We start from the raw sequence: 22,004 nt of genomic DNA on the forward strand, positions 1-22,004 counted from the left end.
GGGGGGGGGGGCGGCGGGGGGAGCGGCTCGGAGTGGGCTGCGCCGCCCGCGGGCTTGTCAGGCCCAGCAGAGGTCGGGCCGGGGGCGGCTGGGGAGCGCACTCCCCGCAAGAAGGAGCCTCCGCGGGCCTCGCCCCCCGGGGGCCTGGCCGAGCCGCCGGGGTCCGCCGGGCCTCAGGCTGGGCCTACCGTGGTTCCTGGGTCTGCGACCCCCATGGAAACGGGAATAGCAGAGACTCCGGAGGGGCGACGGACCAGCCGGCGCAAGCGGGCCAAGGTGAGGCCCGACCACTCCCTCACACGACAGGGCGCAGGGCCTAGCTTCCCCGAGGCTGTCCAGCCCCGCGTATCCTCGCCCTCCACGGCCTTGTGCCTCGAGCCCCACGACCACCCAGACCTCCCAGTCAATCGGATGGGTGTCCACGCCACCTCCCCGCTAGCTGGACGGGTGGGGTGAGAGAAGGGATGGTCTTTGTGCCGGGACCCGGCCGACGTGGAGAAGGGGGAATTGGTGATTTATGGGAGGGGTATATGTTACTCATCACATCTGGCACACCTTTTCATTTCCTTGACTGGAAAAAATGGCTCCCTGACGTGGAGGCGTTGTTGGAGACAGCACTTGTTTGTCCACAGGTGTGTCTGGAAGCTGGTCAACGATATTGATGGGTTTCAGCTGGGTGCACCAGGGACAGTAGAATGATGCTAGAGAAATCGCCTTAGCCATGGAGACGGAAAAGAAAGGAATTTGGGGTTTGTTTGTTGTTTTTTTGAGCCCTCGTGATCTAGAAGTTTTCGTCTTTTTCCTTTTATCCTCTCGACGTAGACTCTTACAGACGAGGAAGCTGATTAAGAGGGTATCAGTCACCTAAGGTGCAAATATGAAAGAAAGGGATTTGATGCCGAACGGTATATGCAGATGATAATTGCCTCACATTTCTGTGTGCCAGATGCTGCGTTCAGCGTGTCACCAGCATTTTATTTTTGCTAAACACCAGCGGGCAGGTATTATTAGCCCCATTTTAGGAACGAGTAAACTGAAGCACACAGTTTAAGCAACTTGACTAGAGTCAGACAGCTAAGTAACTGGTGGAACTGGAACGTAAGCTTCACACTTATGTTGTGAGGGGGTAGCATCAGCTCCTGAAACAAAGGACCACATAGACAGTAGGCAGGGCACTGAGGCAGTATTAGGGCACAGACTTTATACTTGGGCCTTTTCTGGAGATTTTATGGTCTAGTTGCATATAATAATACTTAAATAAAATTGTGCAGTATATGTAATTTATGCTTATTACAGGTTATTTGTATATAGTTTTTCAGCGCGAACACCAACCAACTCAGTGTGTATGAGGAACTTCTTCATATGAGTATCACCCAGACTGAAAACCCTCAGATTTAGCTACCCACTTGAGAGACCTCTCTAAAGTATACCCAGTGCTGGGTAAAAGGCCATTTTGGATGGAAGGCTTTTGGGGATTTTACCGAAGCATGGGTGTGAAAAGCACAGAGGTTGGTGATCCCAAACCTCAGAAATGAAATAAAGGGCAGAAGGCTAATAGAGTTTTTATTTTACTATTTCAATAGAAAGTGTGGCCAGAAACCATGTGATAAGGTTTTTTAAGAAATAGATTTAGGGCCTAGCCTGTGGCGCACTCGGGAGAGTGCAGCGCTGGGAGCGCAGCAGCGCTCCCGCGGAGGATCCTATATAGGGATGACCAGTGCGCTCACAGCGCTCACTGGCTGAGCGTGGTGTGGCTGGTCTCAAAAAGGACCAAAAAAAAAAAAAAAGAGATTTATTGATATAATTCACATATGGTAAAATTTACTGTTTTAAAGTGTACAATTTACTTTTGGTTTTTAGCATAATCACAAGGTTGTGCAAGCCAGCACCAGAATCAATTTTAGAACATTTTTATCATCCACAAAAGACACCTGTAGAGTTAGCAATCACTCCCCATTCTCCCCTACCCCCCGCCCCTGGTGACTACTAATTTACTTCCTGTCTCTATGGATTTGCATATTGTGGACATTTTATATGGAATCATATAATGTGTAGCCTTTTGTATTTGGCTTTAGCATGTTTTCAAGGTTTGTTCGTATTGTAGTACTTATATCTATAACTCTTTATGGCTGAATAACATTTCATTGTAGGGATATACCACATTTTGTTTATCCATTCATCATTTGATGGACATTTGGATTGTTTTCACTTTTTGGCTATTATGCATAATGCTGTTGTGAACGTTAACGTACAATTTTTTGTGTGAACAGTTTTCAGTTCTCTTGGGTATATGCCTAGGAGTAGAATTGCTGGATCGTATGGTAATTCTATGTTTACCTTTTTGAGGAACTGCCAGTTTTTCACAGCAGCTGCACCATTTTACATTCCCACCAGCAATGTTTTAGAGTTCTAATTTCTCCATACCTTTGGTATTGTCCATCTTTTACTATAGCCATCCCAGTGGGTGTGAAGTGGTATCTCATTGTGGTTTTGATATGCATTTCCCCCAATGACTAATGATGTTAGCATCTTTTCTTGTGCTTATTGGCATTTGTCATCTTTGGTGAAATGTTTTGCTGAAACCCTTGGCTCATTTTTTAAAAATTGGGTTGTCTTTTTATTATTTTATAGTAAGAGTTCTTTATACAAGGGAAAGATTCATATTATCTTTTAATTCTATTTTTCCATGAACTTTTTGAAGTACTCTCATATTCTGTCTACAGAAGTTTTTAATTTTGTTTTTCCTTTTTGTCTTTTTTACTGACCAGCAACGGATCGCAACCCTCAGTGTCGCGCCCGTACCGGACTGGGACCGGCAACGGGATCGCAAACCTCCGTGTTGCTCCCGCACCTCGCTCAGCCAGTGAGCGGCCGGTCTGTATGTGGGATCCGAACCCCCGGCGGGAGCGCCGCCGCACTTCCCAAGCGGTGCACTGTAGCAGTGCGCCACAGGGCCGGCCCCAGAAGTTTTTTTTGTTTTTTTTTTTCCCTTTTTGTCTTTTTTCGTGACCGGCAACGGATCGCAACCCTCAGTGTCGCGCCCGTACCAGACCGGGACCGGCAACGGGATCGCAACCCTCGGTGTTGCTCCCGCCCCTCGCTCAGCCAGTGAGCAGCCGGTCTGTATGTGGGATCCGAACCTTTGGCGGGAGTGCCACCACGCTTCCCAAGCGGTGCACTACAGCAGTGCACACAGCAGTGCGCCACCGGGCCGGCCCTCCCAGAAGTTTTTAATTTTGATAAGGTTTAGTTTATCTTTTTTGTTCCTTTTGCTTCTGGTGTTACATCTATGAAGCCATTGCCTAATCCAGTGTCATGAAGATTTACACCTGTGTTTTCTTCTGAGAGTTTTATAGTTTTAGCTCTTGCATATACATGTATTATCCTTTTGCAGTTAAATTTTGAATATGGTGTGAGGTAGGGATTCAACTTCATTCTTTTGCATGTAGATATCCAGTTGTCCCAGCACAATTTGTTGCAGATTGTTCTTCCCCCCATTGAATGTTTGGCACCCTTGTTGATTGGCCATAAATTTAAGGGTTTATTTCTGGACCCTCAATTCTGTCCCATTGATCCGTATTTCTATCCCACACATCCTGATTACTGTACCTTTGTAATAAGTTTTGAAATCAGGAAGTGTGATTTCAACTTTGTTCTTCTTTTTCAAGATTGTTTTGGCTATTCTATGACCTTTGGATTTCCATATGAATTTTAGGATCAGCTTGTCAATTTCAGCCAGAAAAAAAAACTCATCTGGGATTCTGATTGGGGTTGGGTTGAAGCTGTAGATCCGTTTAGGATGTGCTATAAGGTTTTTGTCTTTAAAATTCTCCTGTGTTTATTTCTTGTTATCCAATTTTTCCATTGTAATTAGCTCTTAAACTTGATTTCAAAAGAAAAATGGATTGTATGTTTATTTGGAACAACTAGGAAGCAAGGAGCTGGGGAAACTTTCCCATTCTTAGCCAGAGGAAATAGACTTTAAAGGATAGAATGTTCACTTAAGGAGTAAAAAGCAAGCCGAGGCCAGGATAGACAGGGTTTCCTTCAAGAGTTCTGTGGTGTATGCAGGGGATTTATCTTATGTTTTATGGCATGGGAGTTTATCCAATTTTGGGGACCCTCTTTTAAAAAATTATATAATTACATGATCAAAATTAGGTTCAGGGTATTGGAAGGGGGTCGAAGCAATTGAGGATGCCTCAGGTTTAAATTTCATTGGTTTCAGAATAAATTGACTCCTGGGTGTGTGTATATTAAAATTATGGAGAAATATTTAAGGTTTGAAATTGTCAAATTGGGTTGGCACTTCAGGAAAACACGGTTTCAGGAATGGCAGCCTTGAGCTAGGTCTTGAAACAGGGCAGAATTTAGAAATGTATTTTGGAAAAGGTTGAACTTTTTGAAGTTAATTCATCTTCCTATGATTAATTTTCCTCAGGTAAATAAACCCTGCTTTGTGAAGTTATTAGATTTAGACATAATACAAACAAAATACTTATTGCGGTGTTTGATTTATAGTAAGTAGGTGACTAGTAATTAAGTACTACGAGTGGAGAAAAGGAAGTGAAAAATGCTTGGAATATAGTTGAGAAGCAGCACGGAATCCAGAGTGGATAACTGAATGTTGAGAACAGTGAGCAAATGAATTTAATTGGAGGCGGGGTTTGTTTAGGAGTAAAATAGATTGGAGGGATCAGTGGTGTTTGGGTTGTAGAGTCGTGTCCAGGCTGTAAAGAGCATTAGATTTGTGCTGTCCAATATGGTGGCCAGTAGCCAGATGTGGCTATTTAAGTTAAAATAAAAAATTGTTTTCTCAGTTGCGCTCACCATGTTGTTAAGTGCTCAGTAGCCATATGTGGCCAGTGGCCACAGTACTAGAAGCACAGATACAGAACATTCCCATTATCACAAAAAGTTCTATGAGACAGTATTGAACTAGACTATGAAATGTATATCATAAGTACTATGAGAATTCAGAGAAAAGAAAGATATATCTGAAGTTTAGAATAATTGGGAAATAATTTATAGAGAAAGTGGGCCTTAAATTGTAGGTATTGGATTAACAGAAAAAGGAGGGAGTAGCTTTTAGGAGTTTAGGGGTAGGTAGAACAGCTTTTTGACTAGTGTGTTAAAAAGTGATTAGAGATTAGCTTGAATAGTTACAGCCAGAGAATTTATATGCTTATTTGAACAGTTTGATGTTCATCTGTTAAATTATCTGAAAATGTCATCTTTTAGGAAAGTTAACCTAGCAGTTGTGCCTTAAATGAACTAAAAGGGAGAAAGATTAAAAAAAAAAAAAAAAAAAAAGGTCTCTTCCCCCAAGGGGCAGCACCACACTTATTTCTCCTACCAGTTTGGTCCTGTTCTGCCTGGATCTCGTAATTTTCCTGCCTTTGCTTTTCAAAATGTGATCTGACTCATTCTCAGGTCCCTTGTTTCATTTCAACGTAGTTGATGTGGGTTATGGCTGTTCCAGTGGGATGAGAAGGAAGTGACTAGAAATGTAAGTTTGAGAGTTATCAGTGTAAAAGAAAGAATAATTACCCTGCTCCCTCATATTATGCCTGTTGGGACATCTTTGTGTCCTTGGTTGTAAGTAGTTGTGGAATCTCTGAAGTCTTTGAGGTATTCTACTTAGGGATGAGTCCCAATCCTTTGGATTCGGAGTACGTATTCTTTTTTTTTATGGGAAGAAGAGATTTTTTTGGTTTGTATGACTCTTTTAGATGACTTTAGAACTTTATTAAATGGGGAAGCCCTTTTTTTTTTTTTTCCTTTTTGTCTTTTTTCGTGACCGGTAACGGGATTGCAACCCTCAGTGTCACGCCCGTACCTCGACCAGCAACGGGATCGCAACCCTTGGTGTCGCGCCCGCACCATGCTCAACCAGTGAGCGGACCGGTCTCTATATGGGATCTGAACCCTCGGCAGGAGCGCCGCCGCACTCCCAAGCGCCGCACTCTACCGAGTGCGCCACCGGGCCGGCCCAGGGAAGCCCCTTTTTATGGAATAAAATTTTAAGCAAAATCCCAAAATAAAATACTGCTTGCCTATTTTGTCTTGTTTAAATTTATTTATTTTAGTCTATGAGAAAATGAGGCTGTTGGTGAAATCAAATTTGAGATTGGAGGTTAAGCATGATAGTTGCAGTCTTGTTTCAGCCTTAGACTCCAAATTTATTTCTGTATTTTGTTTTGTTTATGAAATATTGTGACAATTCATTACTAATTGAGTAGTGCAAAAGGTTGCTTTTGTTTACTTTTTTTTTTTTTTTATAGTTTGCCTTGACATCTTAGGATACTCTCAGTTGAACAGAGATGGCAGAAGAAAAGTTCATTTTTAGGTCTACCCGAAATTGAGTTACATTAAGCAGTGCGAGTTAATGTGTTCATGGTCTTTAAAGGATTAGGGTTTGGTTTAACACATATGTGTGTATTTATTTGTTTTAATAAAAAGTTTTTTAAATTAAAATAATAAATGAAATCTTTAAGACTCTTAGGGTTCTGTGGATCAGTTTTGTTTTTAAATACTATCTTTAAATGTTCTTGTTCCATCTAGGTATTTTTCTAATCTCCTTTTTTCCTGATGACTTAAGAACTTTCTAGAACAGCTTTTTCAAAGTGTATTCCTTGTTAATAATGCTAAGTTTGTCAAAACATTGGATTAAACAATGTTAAAAAGACTCTTTTTGCTGTAAAACTTATCAGTACCTTCAATGTGCATTGTGACTCTCCTGGAGGGGGGCTATAAAGAATGCAGTTTCCCAGACTTGATCTTGGATCCCTTCTTCCTTCAAAGAGCATGGTATTGAATGGAACATCCTTTGGGAAAAGCTAAACTACTGCAGTAGAAAGGATTTTCGTATTTTTTTGTGTGTGTGTCTCAATTTTTGCATTGCCCAGTTCCATGTTATGTACTTGTTAAGTGATTATTGAGTGAGTAGGATTGATGGGCAAGGGATCAAAGGACTGAACCTTAGGGGAAGGGAGGGGCCAAGCACTGTTGAGGGGTAAAAAGAGAAAGAAAACTGCATACTATAAACATTTATTACATTTTCTCACCCCTCTCCCCCTTTGAAACTTTTTTTTCCTCCTTGATGCTTTTTTATCCATTGTTCTGAGATCTATTACTACAGTTTATTTTAGCTAATGAAGTTAAAGTTTAGTATATACATTTCTGGAGGTTTTATTGTAAAGTCCCTCTGTGAGATGGTCGCCTGATCAGGTTCATTTATTTGCAAATAGATTTTCAGTTTATTATAAGGGTAGGGGGATACTCATTTGTAATTGTTCTCTCCGTTGTGCCATGTACTCAATGTTCAGTATTTGAGTAGATGAATGCAGTTATTCATATATTAAGATTCTGAGAGCATGGGTCAGAACTAGACAAGTTATTCTTAATTTTTGTTTTCAATTTCTAATCCAATCCCTGTTTTCAGTAAAACTCCTCTACCTCTCTTAACCACTTCCCCACTCTCCAAATCCTGTGGTCATGTCATTTAAAAAAAGAAGACAACAAAAGAGCAGCCAGCCATCTGGAAGTATTTCAAAGACATTTAAAAAGTTAAAATAGATTACATTCACTGTAATCCACAAGACTGTTCATTTTGGAAATTTAATACATTAGGTATATGTGGAAGCCATGTTGTCTTTGTTCTGTCTCTACATCTAATAACTTATCTTTTCATTGAATTCATAACAATTAGCTGTAGTTTCTGTGGCTTCCTGGAATCTTTATTATGATGGAAGTCATAATGACAATTTTACAGTGTTCCAATGTTTACAGTTGTTTGTAATACCATCTTAAACATTTTGGCCAACAAGTCCATAATCTTCCCTGTCCTATACTCTTTTACCCTCAATGACACATTCACTAAGACTTCTTCCTCGGCTACTAAGGACTTGGTTCTCCCTCTCTCTGTCTCTCTTTTTTTTTTCCTGTGGCAGCTGGCCAGTACTGGGATCCAAACCCTTGACCTTGGTGTTATAATACTGTGCTCTAACCAGCTGAGCCAACTGGCCGCCCCAAATGAAAGCATTTATTTATCTGTACAAAGAATTGTACATAAAAGTTTTTTTTTTTTTTGGCAGCTGGCCAATACAGGGATCTGTACCTGTTAACTTGGTGTTATAAAGCTGTGCTCTAACCAACTGAGCTAACTGGCTGGCCTCTGGTTCTCTCTTCTTTGTAACTTTTGTTATTTGCACCTTTTTTTCTACTCCCCATTAGGTTTCATGGAATTCTTTTGCTGTTTTCTCTTGGAATCATAGTTAAAAGCACAGGCTTCGTGTTAGACAGACTTGATATTCTAGCTAACTATTTTTGTCTAGTTAAGGATTATTTTAATCTTTTGTTGAAACTTCCAGTATGTGAACATGAGACACACACACTCACAAAAATTATTTTAGGAGATGTAAGGAGCCTCAGAGTCAATGATCAGAATGTCAGTGCTATGATGTAAATGTTATAGATTGGGCTAAACCTGAACTGACACAAGATGAGGGGTTTTACTCTTAATAATTATATATAAGCTGACTTGTTTCTTGTTATATGCTTATTTCCCTTGAAATTTGAAATTAAAAAGCAATTCACATTTACTGATGGTTCCAAATAGAGTCCCTGATTTTGGATGTTCACTGTATTTAGCTTTCCCTGGTATAATCTCCATATAGGTAGAGTACAGAGAGATGGATGAAAGCTTGGCCAACCTCTCAGAAGATGAGTATTACTCAGAAGAAGAGAGAAATGCTAAAGCAGAAAAGGAAAAGAAACTTCCCCCACCACCCCCTCAAGCCCCACCTGAGGAAGAAAATGAAAGTGAGCCTGAAGAACCGTCTGGTGAGTTGTAGTAAACAACCACAATTTTGTTTTATCTTAGAAATTAAAATAAATGGATTTATTCCTATTCTGCAGTGTTATTTATGTCTTCATCTTTGGTTTATACTCTAATATTGGGGCTTTTGCCATGTGTGTCTTTGTGTGTGTATATATAAAACACATATATGTATGTGTGTATATATGCATACATAATGGTACTGATATTCTTTTTGTGTGTGTGTCTGTACAAATATAGGAGGAAAGTAAAGGATGGGGGTGGAAAGACAGTGGCAGTATAAGATGGTTGGAAAGTAGGAGAAAATAAACAAGTAGAGAAAACATACAGAAAGGCAAATCCAAAGAACCAAACCTCTAAATGACAAACTCTTATTCAGAATATAGAGAGAGAATGATTCAGAAATTGTGCTGGCTAAATTATGCATTTACCACATAGTTAGATACTTTCTGATAAAGCCTTCATGGTGTAGATCAGTTTTGATAAATGCCTTTTCCTGGTGAAGAGATATAAAAATATATTCTGAGGTCAAAAGGAAAAGGACTAAGTGCTTGTTACTGTTTATTGAGCCCTCCCATCAAAGGAATGGTATAAAAAAAAAAAAAAAAAAACTATGAAGAGAATGTAAGCTCACACAAGCTTCCTTATAACATGGAAAGATTATTGGAGTCTATAGTACTGGTTTCAGAGATTCAAACAGCTTTAAAGAATTCTCACTAATATCCCCTCGACCCTGAATCCTCGCTTTCTGAGGATATCTGGACCAATCAGGGATACACTTCTGTTTTGGAGAGACCAAGCAAAAGCAAAATATTAATTAATTTTTCATTTCTTTTGCCTTTAATGACATTTCATTGACTCTTCTTGACTTTGAATTTTTACAAAGTTTCTCTCCTTGAAATGATATTTATATTTCCGTTAGCTCCAGGCTCACTCACCTCACCAATTCTTTTAGTCCTGTACCTTTTAAAAATAAAATGCTTGTTTTAGACCCCATCTACTGTATCTTGCATGACTTTCATAGGAATCCAGATTAGGACATATTTCATTTGAGAAGTTTTATCTTTTGTTTTTGTTTTTTGTTGTTGTCGTTTGTTTGTTTTTAGGTTTTTCTCCTCTATAATGTTACCGTGAATTACCAGAAGTTATTTTATTTAAAAAAAAAAAAAAGTTTTAGTACTGATGCTTCACTTGAGAGGATTATAAGTCAAGTGTTAATTTAAACTTAGGTTTAGACATTTTCAAATTCTAGCTAAAACTCTTAAAAATTTATAATTTACATGGTTGCAGTTTTTAAAAGAATACAGTTTGAGAACATTAAGAAAAAAAGATTAGATTCTGGGTGCAGTGTATCTCAAGAGTAAGAGGTTTGTTAAGAAGGATGGTTTTCTTTAATCTTTTTTAGAATGTTTTCTTGGGCAACTCCTAGTTGGAAGTTTTCTAGTGTCAGTGCTACGTTACCTTTGGGACTAATGTCCCCCAGGCAAGCATAGCCTTCTCTGTACCTCACCAACATCTCTTTTTTTGTTTATTTTTCTCCCTCCTCTTTCTAGTCTTACACATTTAGTTCTCTTTCCTTCTTGCTGTCCATATCTCTAACCCTTCCCTTTACCCCTCTACACCTTTCTTTCTTCTGTATTCTTTTTGATTCTTGTCTTTGTTTTCTTCTACCTTTGCTGTAGACCTACTAATGAAATACATGGGATAACCCTTTTGATATCTGTTGTAGTTTAAGAGGCTGCTGATCTCTTAGTTCAAGGGCTTTAGATATTATGCAGTGATGATCTGGTATCTCAGATGCTGCTTCACCCTGTTTTTTTGTGTGATTGGCAGTGTCTCCAGTAAATAACTGATTTATTGTAGGTACCAAGTTCATAAACACTTTCTTTATCCTCTGAAAAATTTAAACTAAGTCTTAGTGTTGGTGTTTTCCTTTTTGTTAAAAAGGTTTTTTAATTTCATAAAATGTCAGACATTGTTCCCACAAAAAGTAAATGTCTTAGCAAAGTGATTTAGGATTTGGGAAACTGTCTTTATTGCATTCTGGTTAATTCTAATACAGTGGTTTAGTTTAAGTTAGCTTAATATTTGGGGGGAAAGTTAAAATTTTGTTTGAGGATATCTTCAGTGCTCAGACGTGTTGATAACAGCCAGACTTGCAAATATATTATTTATGGTTATGAAAATAAAGATATTTTTCTTTTAGAACAACTTAAAAAATTTTTTGAAAATTTCTGGGGTGAAGTAGGGAAGTACTTTTTCCTAGAAAGCAGTGGCAACTTACTGACCTACATAGGTTAGAAATAGACTAGGCCCTAATGGTGAATCATAAAATATTATTTTTTTTTCCTTTTTGTCTTTTTTCATGACCGGTAACGGGATTGCAACCCTCAGTGTCGCGCCCGTACCGCGACCGGCAACGGGATCACAACCCTCGGTGTTGTGCCCGCACCGTACTCAACCAGTGAGCGGACCGGTCTCTATATGGGATCCGAACCCTCGGCGGGAGCGCTGCCACACTCCCAAGTGCCGCCCTCTACCGAGTGCGCCACCGGGCCGGCCCATAAAATATTATTAAATGAGTTCAGATTGGAAACTATCCAGGGTCTCCAAGTCTCTTGTCTCCAAGTTCTTTCACAAGAGTTTTCAGTCAAAAATTGGGAGCGTTGCCGTATGGATATATTAAAATCTTGAGAGAAGATGTAGGTTTGTTTCTTTACCAAAACTTTTCTTTATCTCAGTTATTTTAAGTAATAACTGCAATTAACTTATCCTCTTTAAGTATGTAAGGTTTGCATACATTTCATTCCTACCAACTTTTAAATTTGTTCAGAAAATTTTGCTTTGCTTTTCAGTGTTAATTTTAAGAAAATATTTTATTAATTACGAAAACACAGGTATTCTGAAGTCAGTGGGTCAAACAATATGACTGGAGAATGTTCCTCTAGGAGAATACTGAGAAGCCAGAAAGGAGGCTTGGAGCCATATTGTGGATAGCCTTGGTTGACTAAGCCAGGCTAAGGAATTTGAGCATTAAGTGGGTCTGGTCGGGGGTAGCATTGAGGTTTTTTGAGCAAGAGAGACTGTACTGAAATATATGTTTTGGAAAGATCCATCAATTTGTTCTACAAGGATGAACTGGAGGAGTAAAGAGGCTGGGATTGGAGAGAAAATTTAGGCTATTTTGGTATAGAAACAAGAAGTTTGGAATTTTTGATTGGATTTAATTGGAAGTTCTCTGTTTTGGCTTAAACATTGTTTTTAGTTTTGTCAATTTTTGTCAAAAAAAATAGTCAGAATGGGTAAATAATGGATTTTTCATACTAAATATTGCCGTTTATGTTTAAAACCTACCTTATTTTGTTTTCTTAAACATTTCCATATGTTTTTCTTTTTTGGCAGCTGGCTGGTACTCCATGTATTTTTACATTTCCTATACTTTTGAACATATTTGTTTTAATAAGTGATAGTTTTATTTGGTTTCCTAGTATAGATACCTTTTCTGTGAAGATGAAAGTGTTTTTTAGGTAATAGCAGCTAAACCTGAACAGGTTGTCTTTGGAATTGTGTTTGGTGATTAGTAGTTACACATATTAGTGAAGCACCTATAAAATAAGTAAAAGGAAATTTGAAATGGGCTATTAAGAAGCTTTTCTCAAGGCTTTTTAAAGTGAATGAACTTCTCAATAGAGACATCAGAATGTGAGCGTGTGTGTGTATAAAATCATGTGAATGTGTATACCATTTTTCTGGGCTCAGTGATGTGTTAATACTCTCTAATGAAGCTCATTGGCTTCCATTAAGCTATTGGTTAACTATTTAGATCCATTTTGTTAAATTGGGTTAGCTGATCAGTGACAGCTTTATATTATAGTTTACTTTATTGAATGACCATGGATGGAAACACTTCTTCTTGTTTATATTCTTATTTGTACCAGAGGAAGTTCTTTATTTGTACTAGAGGAACATGTCTTCTCTGTTGTATGTTAGTAACTTTAGAAGTGTGTATGTGTGTTTGAAAGAGATAAAGGCTTTTAGATAAATTAACAAAAATTGCTGATGTGAGAGATAAGTATGACAAAAAATTTTGTGTGGTTTTAATAAGTGTTGGGCCCTGTTAATGCATAGTTACACTGTGGGTTGAAAATGTTTTTAAATTTTATATAAAAGGACATGCAACCTGACTTAGTAAAAGTGCTGCATTACAGAAAATATACAAAATGTATGGGTGGAAAATTTAGCTTAAGATTCAATGAAATTTGATCACAAATGCTGTTATAATGAAAATACAAACATGAAAAAAGATTGACCAAAAATTTGAATTTCTTCTTCAGACAGTAAAAATCCAAAAGGCAGAATCTTTTGGACTATCTTCAGAACTCGTTATAATAGAATTTGACCAGAGAAGAGGTGAAGATTGATTTCCTTACTTTTAAAAGAAAAAAAATCAGTGAGTGATCCTAATATTATCACCTTATATTTATATAGTTATTTGCTTGTAAGGTGCCCTTTTCTATGAGGGAGTCATACTCATTGCAGTCAGTAACAGGCATGGATGGTGGTTGCCAAGTACTGGGTTTGGCAGCATAGATAGTTATGGTCAGAGTTCAGGTGAATAATTTTGTTTTTTACCCTACTATAATATTCTCAAGTGGCTTATCCCAAGCTTTTCTCTCTGATTTCTCTGTCCATGCTTATAAGTGGAATCAGAGAGCAGGAGTAGCTTTCAGGTTTGGTGAGAATTAACTCATATTACCTCCACAGGAAAGATTATAGGATTCTATTACATCCCCATGCCCAACAGGAGACCCTCTTTTGTAGATTTATCAGAAGTGGCTGGGAAATTCATTCTGGACAGAATTGTTGAGCTGCTAGTGTCAAATTAATGCGTGAGATAATTTGAGTTCTCATTATATGAAGTATGAAGCATACATTTGGAAAACAGACTAGGATTAATTTTCTTGCCCCCCTTTTTTGGAATAATATCACTTTAGTTTTCTGATTTGGAACTGTGCTCCAAAATAACTCACTGGAGAACTGAGAAAAAATGTGTAGGCTGAAAAGTTAATCTAGATCAATTCAACAAAATTTTTATATTCTTATATTTTGAGAAATATTATGAATGGATCAAGATAAATATACACTATATAACACATGGCCCCCACTCTCAGATAACATATAGCCTAGCATGAGACAGAAACGTATACATAAATGTGTAATAAAAGGCAAAATACTCTTAAGTGTTAAATTTCAGCATAAAATTTTAGAGGGACTTAGAGGCAGAAAGGGTAAAGGGTAGGTAGTAGACTGGTAGTGTAGAGGGGAAATTTTTTAAAAAGTAAAACGGAGACATTTTCTACACAATATAAGATTTCCTCAAATGTGTTAGTTGGTCATTTGCTTTATTCTACACACATGAATTTTGCAACTATAATACTTTGTTCCAGACACTGTGCTGGATTCTAAGGGTTCAAAGATATATAGTCGGTCCTCCTGCAAAGAATTCAAAGTCCAGTTAGGGTTACAGATATTAATAATTAGTTACAATGAAGAAACAGTGAAGTGTATGCAAAGTACTGTGAGAACTCAGTTTTTTATTTTATTTTTTCAATTGACAGATAAAATTGTGTGTATTTAATGTGTACAGCATGATGTTTTGAAAAATATATATATAGTGGAACAACTTAATCTAGCTAACATACATTACTCTCATGGTTATCGATTTTGTGGTGAGAAAATTTAACATCCACTCTTGGCATTTTTCAAGAATGCAATATATTGTTATTAACCACAGTCACCATGATATACAATAGATCTCTCAAAAGTTGCTTTTAAATATTTCTCCCCGAAATTGGATTTTGGAAATTTTACATTAAACAGATAAAAACCATTGAATCAGATATTACCAGTTATGTTTGGTCTTTGAGAGATTGAGCTGCTTTTTTACATGAATGATTTCATTTCAATGATCATTTTGTTTTACTTTTTATTAAAGCAAAAATGATAATTTGTTTACCTGAGCAAATGTATTTTTATCATTTCTTTGAGTTCTTTTTGCTACCATCATTTATTTGGTCTCATCGTGGCATAATAGAACAACAGGATACCTTGTCTGTGAGGATTTTCTCATCTGCAAAATGGGAATTATCAGGATCAAATGAGAAAATGTAAAATCCACCCTTATGTATAAATATCTTATATTTATTAAATACAGAGTTGAGCCAGGAATGGAGTGGATTGGTATTTTATTCAGAAAAAATAGGGTCGATTTATGGACTAGGTAAATGTACCTACTTTTGGAAACTATTTGGAAAGCGTTTATTGTACCCCATTTTCAAGAATGTGTCACTTATGAAGTAGATCATTCTTTAAGCATCTGGAACTGTTAGAGGTGCATATGTATGTAAAACTTTTAAATTAATCTTGGTATTTAATCTTTTGTGTTAAATCATGACCAGAATGGTAGATCTTGGTCCTTTCTAATATAGACTTAATCTGAAGAGAACATAATTGAAATCCGTGTATTAACTATTGAGATAAAACTAATGTTAACATTTTTTGCTGTATTTGCTAATCACAGAGGCTTTAAACATTTGAGGATAGGGTTGTATTTTTGCTTTTGATGTTTTTTTTGCATCTTATTTGAAGATAGAAGAACACATGATTAATTAAGGAGTAAGAAGTTTTATCTTCTTCATAGAAGTGTAGACCCACGGCATATTTTTATGTGAAAGGAACCTATAGTCATAGATGGTGAGATATGGATAGCCAGAGTTCTGAGAAACTTGCCTGAACAGGAAAAGGGGATTCTCTTGTTAGTAAACTCATTCATCTCACTGTTATCAGGTGTGAAACGTTATAATAGTCTTTTAATAGGAGCTCCAGAATAAAGTTTAATATTGTCTTTTTTAAAACAACAGGTGAATAACTAGAAAAGTAAGCTTTGTTATTAACCACTTAGACACCCCTTAAGCTTGGAAGTTGGGCAACGTAGCATAGCATCTGAATTGTAAACTTTCTTTGGAACATTTTGAAAAGTGAACTATGAACCAAGACTTTGCAGCAAAAAAAAATAAGGATCAGGAAAATCCCTACTATGGAATGTGGAGGAAAATAGCATGTGAAAAAGTCAATTCTTTCCATCAGCTTCTAAAAGCTTTGCTTTTCTCCCTAGCATGTAGGGCTTTTATTTTCTTTTGATAGGATCCCTGCTACTAAGCGTCTGACTTCCACACCATTGTAAGTCTTCAGGCACAAATCAGCAGTGTTAACTACTGCTCCTTCAGTGGTACTACTGTTGGAAGTTCTAGGCAGTTTGCTACTTCAAGCAGAGCCATTTTTTCTTTCTTCTAAACCTTAAGAAGGCTATCTGTTTTATTCCAATATTCTAAATGACAGTGTAACCGAGGATTGCTGTTTCAGTTGGATACCATAAATTTAATTTTGGGTAATTTTGTTGGTGAGTACTGAAGAGTGTTAGTTAGCAGTGTTAAAATGCCTCTGGTGTTCTTCAAAGGGACTCTTGAAGGTTTTCCTTCAGGTTAGTTTATTCTGCCTCTGTGAGCCTAATTTACTTTACATTATATATCTTCTAACTGCTGTGGATTATTTATTCTTCTGCCAACAATCATAGAAAGTTAGCAGGCAAGAGCTACATCAAAATTGTTACACTTGAATGGTATTTTGAAAGCCACCCCTCACTACAAAGAGCACGGGAAGGCAGCATGAATTGCTGATGGTCACTAATAACTCACTACCTTTCTCAATTTTTTTTTTTCTTTTACTTTTTTGGTTATTTGTCTTTGACCAATTCCTTTTTGAAACTGTGACTTTCCTTATGCTCATATGACTAATCGTACATTTACATCTGCTTCAAACTCTGAAACTGTTATTACCTCCATGCTAATTTAAAGTCTTTTAGCTGCATTCTTCTAAGTTTTATTCTTTAATTTCCAACCATCCTTAGAACATATCCATTTAATTTACTAGCCTACCTCTCAAATTTCCCATTTTGCCCATTGCATCACCACTCTCCTGAACTTAAAACCTTAGAGTCATCTTGAAAGCCCTTTTTTTAATCCCTTTTATCAAGTCTGTCGTAAAGTCATGTATCTTCCTGTGCAGAGCCTTTTTGATTTGCTATGCCTCACTGTCATCTTTTTATTATAGTGGATTTCACTCACTTCAAATCTAAATTATTTCAGTGGACTTTCAATTGGATCTTCTTTACGTAGGTCACTCTTTTCCTCTAATCCATCTGGTGCAAAGTGGCCAGATTTAGTTTAACTAAAATATCACTTGTTTTGCTGCCTCTTTTTTTTTTTTTTTTTTTTTTTTTTCTTTTTTTTTTTTTTTTCATTTGCTATGCCTCACTGTCATCTTTTTATTATAGTGGATTTCACTCACTTCAAATCTAAATTATTTCAGTGGACTTTCAATTGGATCTTCTTTACGTAGGTCACTCTTTTCCTCTAATCCATCTGGTGCAAAGTGGCCAGATTTAGTTTAACTAAAATATCACTTGTTTTGCTGCCTCTTTTTTTTTTTTTTTTTTTTTTCCCCAGAGATCACACAGTTTTCCCCTGTTACTACTAAGATCAAGTTTAGATTTGGGCACTGAAGGTGGCCTATTTTACCTATCTGCTTGATCTATTGCTCTTTCAAACCATCTCCTTCATTAGGCAGATGCTGTGCAGCCCTGTGCATATACCATACCTGTGCTTTTCTTCTTGCCTTTGTAAATGTTCGGGACCATACTGGTGGTTTCACTGCCTCCCAGTCTATCCAGATTTCTCTGGCCCTGTTCAGAAAAGCTTCCCTGGTTCTCCAAGTCTGTGTTAACTTCTTGTTTCCTCAGTTAGATTATAAACTCAGAAAACAGCAACTCTACCTATTCTGCTTTTGTATTTGTGCTTGGAACTTATTGGATGGGTATTCAGTAAACATTGAATTAATGAGATTATTAAACAAGAAACTCAACTAATGTGTTAATACATGGAGACTTATGTATTCAAAGGTGGTTTTAACTTTTCAAACGTTTTTCCCCTGCTAACTTATCAAGTTCAGTTGATATCAGTAGGTTGACAGTCACTTTTATTCTGTAAATTTGGCCATTTTGATAAATTGATTTTCAAAATCATTGCTTCCTAGAAGATTTAGAAATTTCCCAAAATGTTTCAAAAGTTATCAATTTGAATGTGATTCTAAGAAACTAGTCAAATGTGAATCTGTGTTCCTGGGAACAGCAAACCAATGATTCTCACCTCCATGCTTGCCAGATAAAAGTACTTGAAAATCAACATAGACTTCTTTTAATATGTTAGAAGAGTGGTGACTTGAGTATTTGAATCAGTCACATTACAGAATGTGACTATAACTGAAACATCTCACTGCTCTAGAAGGGCTTAGATCTGAAGAAGGTTTAGAGGACAACTGATAGGATGTTATGTAAGGAAAACCAAAATGATTTCATTTTCAGTTTGGAGAAGACAACACACAAATAACCTGTATTAAGAGTCTGTACTTCAGGTTTGAGAATTTTTTGTTTGTGGTAGTTGAGATGAAAATAAAAGGAATTCCTTGTGCAGTGGTCCCTAAATCAAAGTGGTATTAAAAAATCGCTTTTGTGACTTCAGATAGCAAAGGTTATCCAAAAAAAAGTTGCTTTTGAATATTTTCGTTTCTTATTTTGAATTCATATTTATGGAAGATAACCATAACTGCCAGCTGTGTTACATGTCTTTGTGCCAGTGTCAAAAGCAGAGGCCTAGACTGGAAAGACCCGAAGAGCAGATGAATAAGGCATTTAGTATATGTTCTAATCAGAGACATTACCTGGACAGAAAGTTAGCTGTAAATGTTTGTACGTGTGCTGTTTTAAAGAAAATGCTGAAGAATTGGTTCAGAATACCGTTAATAAAGATAATTCTTTTCAGTTGTCTTTGGAGAAGTAGGCACCTTCAAAATACTGAGTATATTATGGTTAGGGAGAAAATAACCTCATCCTTTACTTCCAAACAAGTTAAACCATCATCAAGAGATAAAAATCTTGTACCTTAATTTAATTTTAAGCGCTCTTGAGTTTTGTTTTCCATCATTTCTTATGTTATATGTTTACATTACTTTCTGCTTGGTTTCTTATTTCCCTGCTTAAGTAATACTTAGGAGTTTCATTTCTTTTTTAACATTTTGCTGTTATAAAGGATCCCTTTTTAAAATATTTTCACATTATTGAATATTTTCCATATTTCTCATATATTTTTATCAAAGACCAGTATCTTTATAAGAGTTTCTTTAATGTCTTTTTTCAAATGCAACAGACAAAAAGACTGCCTTACCTTGCTTCTCTTTTGGAGCACGTGTCAGGGGTAAGAAATCCATATTTCTATTATCAACTCAGAAAAAAATCAGTCAAGATCTACCTGTAGGTTATTCTATGACATGTAGTTGGAGAAGAAGGGAAATGATAGAAACAGGAAGGATAAAGTAATTCAAACTTAATGGCTACTTTGAAAGTATTTTTTTAAATGTTTTTATTTATCCAAATTTTTAGTATTGATGAAGTGCCTTCATGAGAAGTATTGTTACTTTCATTTTTCCAAGTCAGGAACATAATTTGAGAGAGAGGAGCTATGTTATTCCTAAAGCTTAAATGTTATTCTTGGAAACTATATTTGTTTTCCTGTTCTGAGTTGCACCCCTCCCCCCCCTTTTTTTCCAAATATAATTCAGTGTTCTCATCTAGCTTGGCTCTATTTGGAACCAAACAAAACAATGGCCACTTTAAAAAAAAAGCCCTATGAAATATTTTTTATGAATAAATCAAGAACTTACCAAGAATGAATGTTCCTGATTTAAACTTTAAGTAAAATTTAAACTGTAATGCTTGCATTTTCAACATAAATTTGCAGATAGGATTTAGTAATTGGATCATCTCTTCAGGATTATATGCCCTTTCTAAGGGCTATAAACAACAAATCATATATCCGGTGCCTTATATGAAAAGTATAACCTTCTAGAACCTGAAGGCCCCTCTAGACAAGAGCATAGTAAAATCATTTTAGAATGAGATTGTAATTCTACCTTCAAAGCAGAGCATATACCTTCTAGCAACTCATTTTAACGTCATCATCAAAAATCATTTCTTATATCTACATGCCTTCATATCCTTGAAGATGTCATTTTAAGTCTCACAGATCTTGGAGCATTTTTATAGTAAAGGGGCTATGTTAGTTTGACTTTGCTGCTTCCTTCTAACTCAAGTGGTGGGATAATCAGTGTGCTTTCTAGTTGGGACAGATATTTTAAAATAAACTGTTTAATGAACTTGTCCAGGCTTACATCATTGGGAGATGGTATTTTCACGTCTTCCAAAAATCACACTGTAATTTTCCTATAGCGTATCAGGTGGCTAGAAGCATAATAGGATCATAGCATCTGTCTTGGTGATAGATTTTGGAAGTCTGGCAGACAGTCTATCCTGACTTTTTCAGATTGAATTTTCAAGCTTTGATTCTTTTCTTGGAGTTATCTGTACACATTAATCAATGATGAAAATTTCTTAGCAAGGCTTGTTGTGTAGCTTGAGTTAGAAGTTCTCCAAGATCTTGCCTGCAACTCCCCACAAGTGTGTGTCTCTCTACAGCACTTGGAATATGGCTACAGGGTATCTTATGGAGTGTTCTAAAGTTTTACTGAGGACATATTGGCATATTCAGCTCTACTTTCAGTACTTTCTACTGTATAGTAAATGAAACTTCTTTTGGAGCTGAATCATTTAGTTGTATTATATTCCTTGCTTTGAAGAGAAGGGGAGAATTTTTCATTAAAATTGTCTTTTGCTCATTGTCTTATATTTATTCTTTTTCAATAGTAAGTTAGAGATAAAGGGATGTTGAGTTGATGCTGAGTCGTTGCAACTCCAAGCCCTAGAGCCCATGTGACATCCACTCTGTCTAGCAATGGTTAGTAAAAGACATTTGCAGTCCATTTTTCCCCATCCACATTACTAAATAAGACTGACAGCAAGGATTTAGCTATTAGAAATACTGTGTACTTTGTTTCACTGCCATTTAACAAGAATCAGTATGTAAAGTTGAAATTTCCTGACCAGAATTTGGAAGATTATGATGTAATTCCCTGGGCCTTGATTCCAGAAGAAGGAGCTCTCTGAAATGGGTTTATTAGTTGGTGGTGAATTTATGAGTCACCAACTATTAGGCCTTTATGTCCAGATATTATCTTAATTTATGGAGTAAGGTCCCTGAGTTCTCCTCTTTCCTTCCACAGGGCAAGCAGGAGGACTTCAAGACGACAGTTCTGGAGGGTATGGAGACGGCCAAGCATCAGGTGAGGGTGGCATTAGATGCTTGCCACTTAGTAGCAAGAGCCGCCAAGTCAGGGATTGATGCTTGCAAGTGTTTTTGGCTGTGGTATCCAAACATTAGCCAGAAGCGCAGGGGAAATTTAACCCATGGGACGTAGTAGTGTAATAGTAGAGTGTAGTCAGAGCAAAGGCAAGCAAAAACTTGAAGTCCTCAGGCCGATCTCAGCCCTCCACACTTCTTCGTGTTTTTTTGAGGAGATGGCGAGCACTTTTCTCCCCAGCAGCCTTTATAGTAATAGTAACATGGTGTAAAATGTAGGCTTAGGTATCATGGGACCTTTAAAAAGAAATATAGCAGTATTCATAAAGAGGAGAAGCCACAGGCTTGAAATACTTCCTTTTTTTTTTAAAGGCATGCTAAGCCTAGTCAGAGGAATTGTTAAGGCAAATGACATCTTTCTAAAAATGGTTGTTACATTGTGTTGGGTACAGTTTTTCAATTAACGTTACATGGTTAATCATTTTGCAATTTCAACCTTTTGTTTCTCAAGTGAAAAAAAATTTTTTAAAAAGTCTATTTGAAATGCTTTTTCTTTTCTGACCAAATAATGAGATTTTTACTTCTAGGAAAAAGAAAGGATTTATAGGGGCCACGATCTGGAACAGTTAAAGTTTATTCCTGGAATCCAAAATAACATGTCTGGATTTCATCCTTTGCCTATTGAAGGGTGTTTTTGTGTGTTCCAGTGCTCAAAGCAGGTTAATAAATACATATTAACAGAATTGGGATAGATATTACTTTATCTTTATAGGTTGTCACTTTTCAACTGTCAAGTCTAC

General features: G+C 36.9%; 1 protein-coding gene across 1 annotated transcript in view; it reads left to right on the top strand.

Moving 5' to 3' along the window:
- The first annotated feature begins 82 nt into the window (after window positions 1-82).
- KDM1A (lysine (K)-specific demethylase 1A) overlaps window positions 83-22,004 on the top strand; it is a 59,005-nt gene continuing 37,083 nt past the window's right edge. Inside the window, exons 1-2 of the mRNA XM_008572798.1 lie at window positions 83-276; window positions 8,679-8,844. Coding sequence (XP_008571020.1) covers window positions 214-276; window positions 8,679-8,844 — 229 coding nt within the window. The 5' untranslated portion in view covers window positions 83-213. The remainder of the gene's footprint in view (window positions 277-8,678; window positions 8,845-22,004) is intronic.

The sequence above is a fragment of the Galeopterus variegatus genome, unplaced genomic scaffold (genome assembly GCF_000696425.1).
Source record: "Galeopterus variegatus unplaced genomic scaffold, G_variegatus-3.0.2 Scaffold50, whole genome shotgun sequence".
In the NCBI taxonomy this organism is placed as follows: Eukaryota; Metazoa; Chordata; class Mammalia; order Dermoptera; family Cynocephalidae; genus Galeopterus; species Galeopterus variegatus.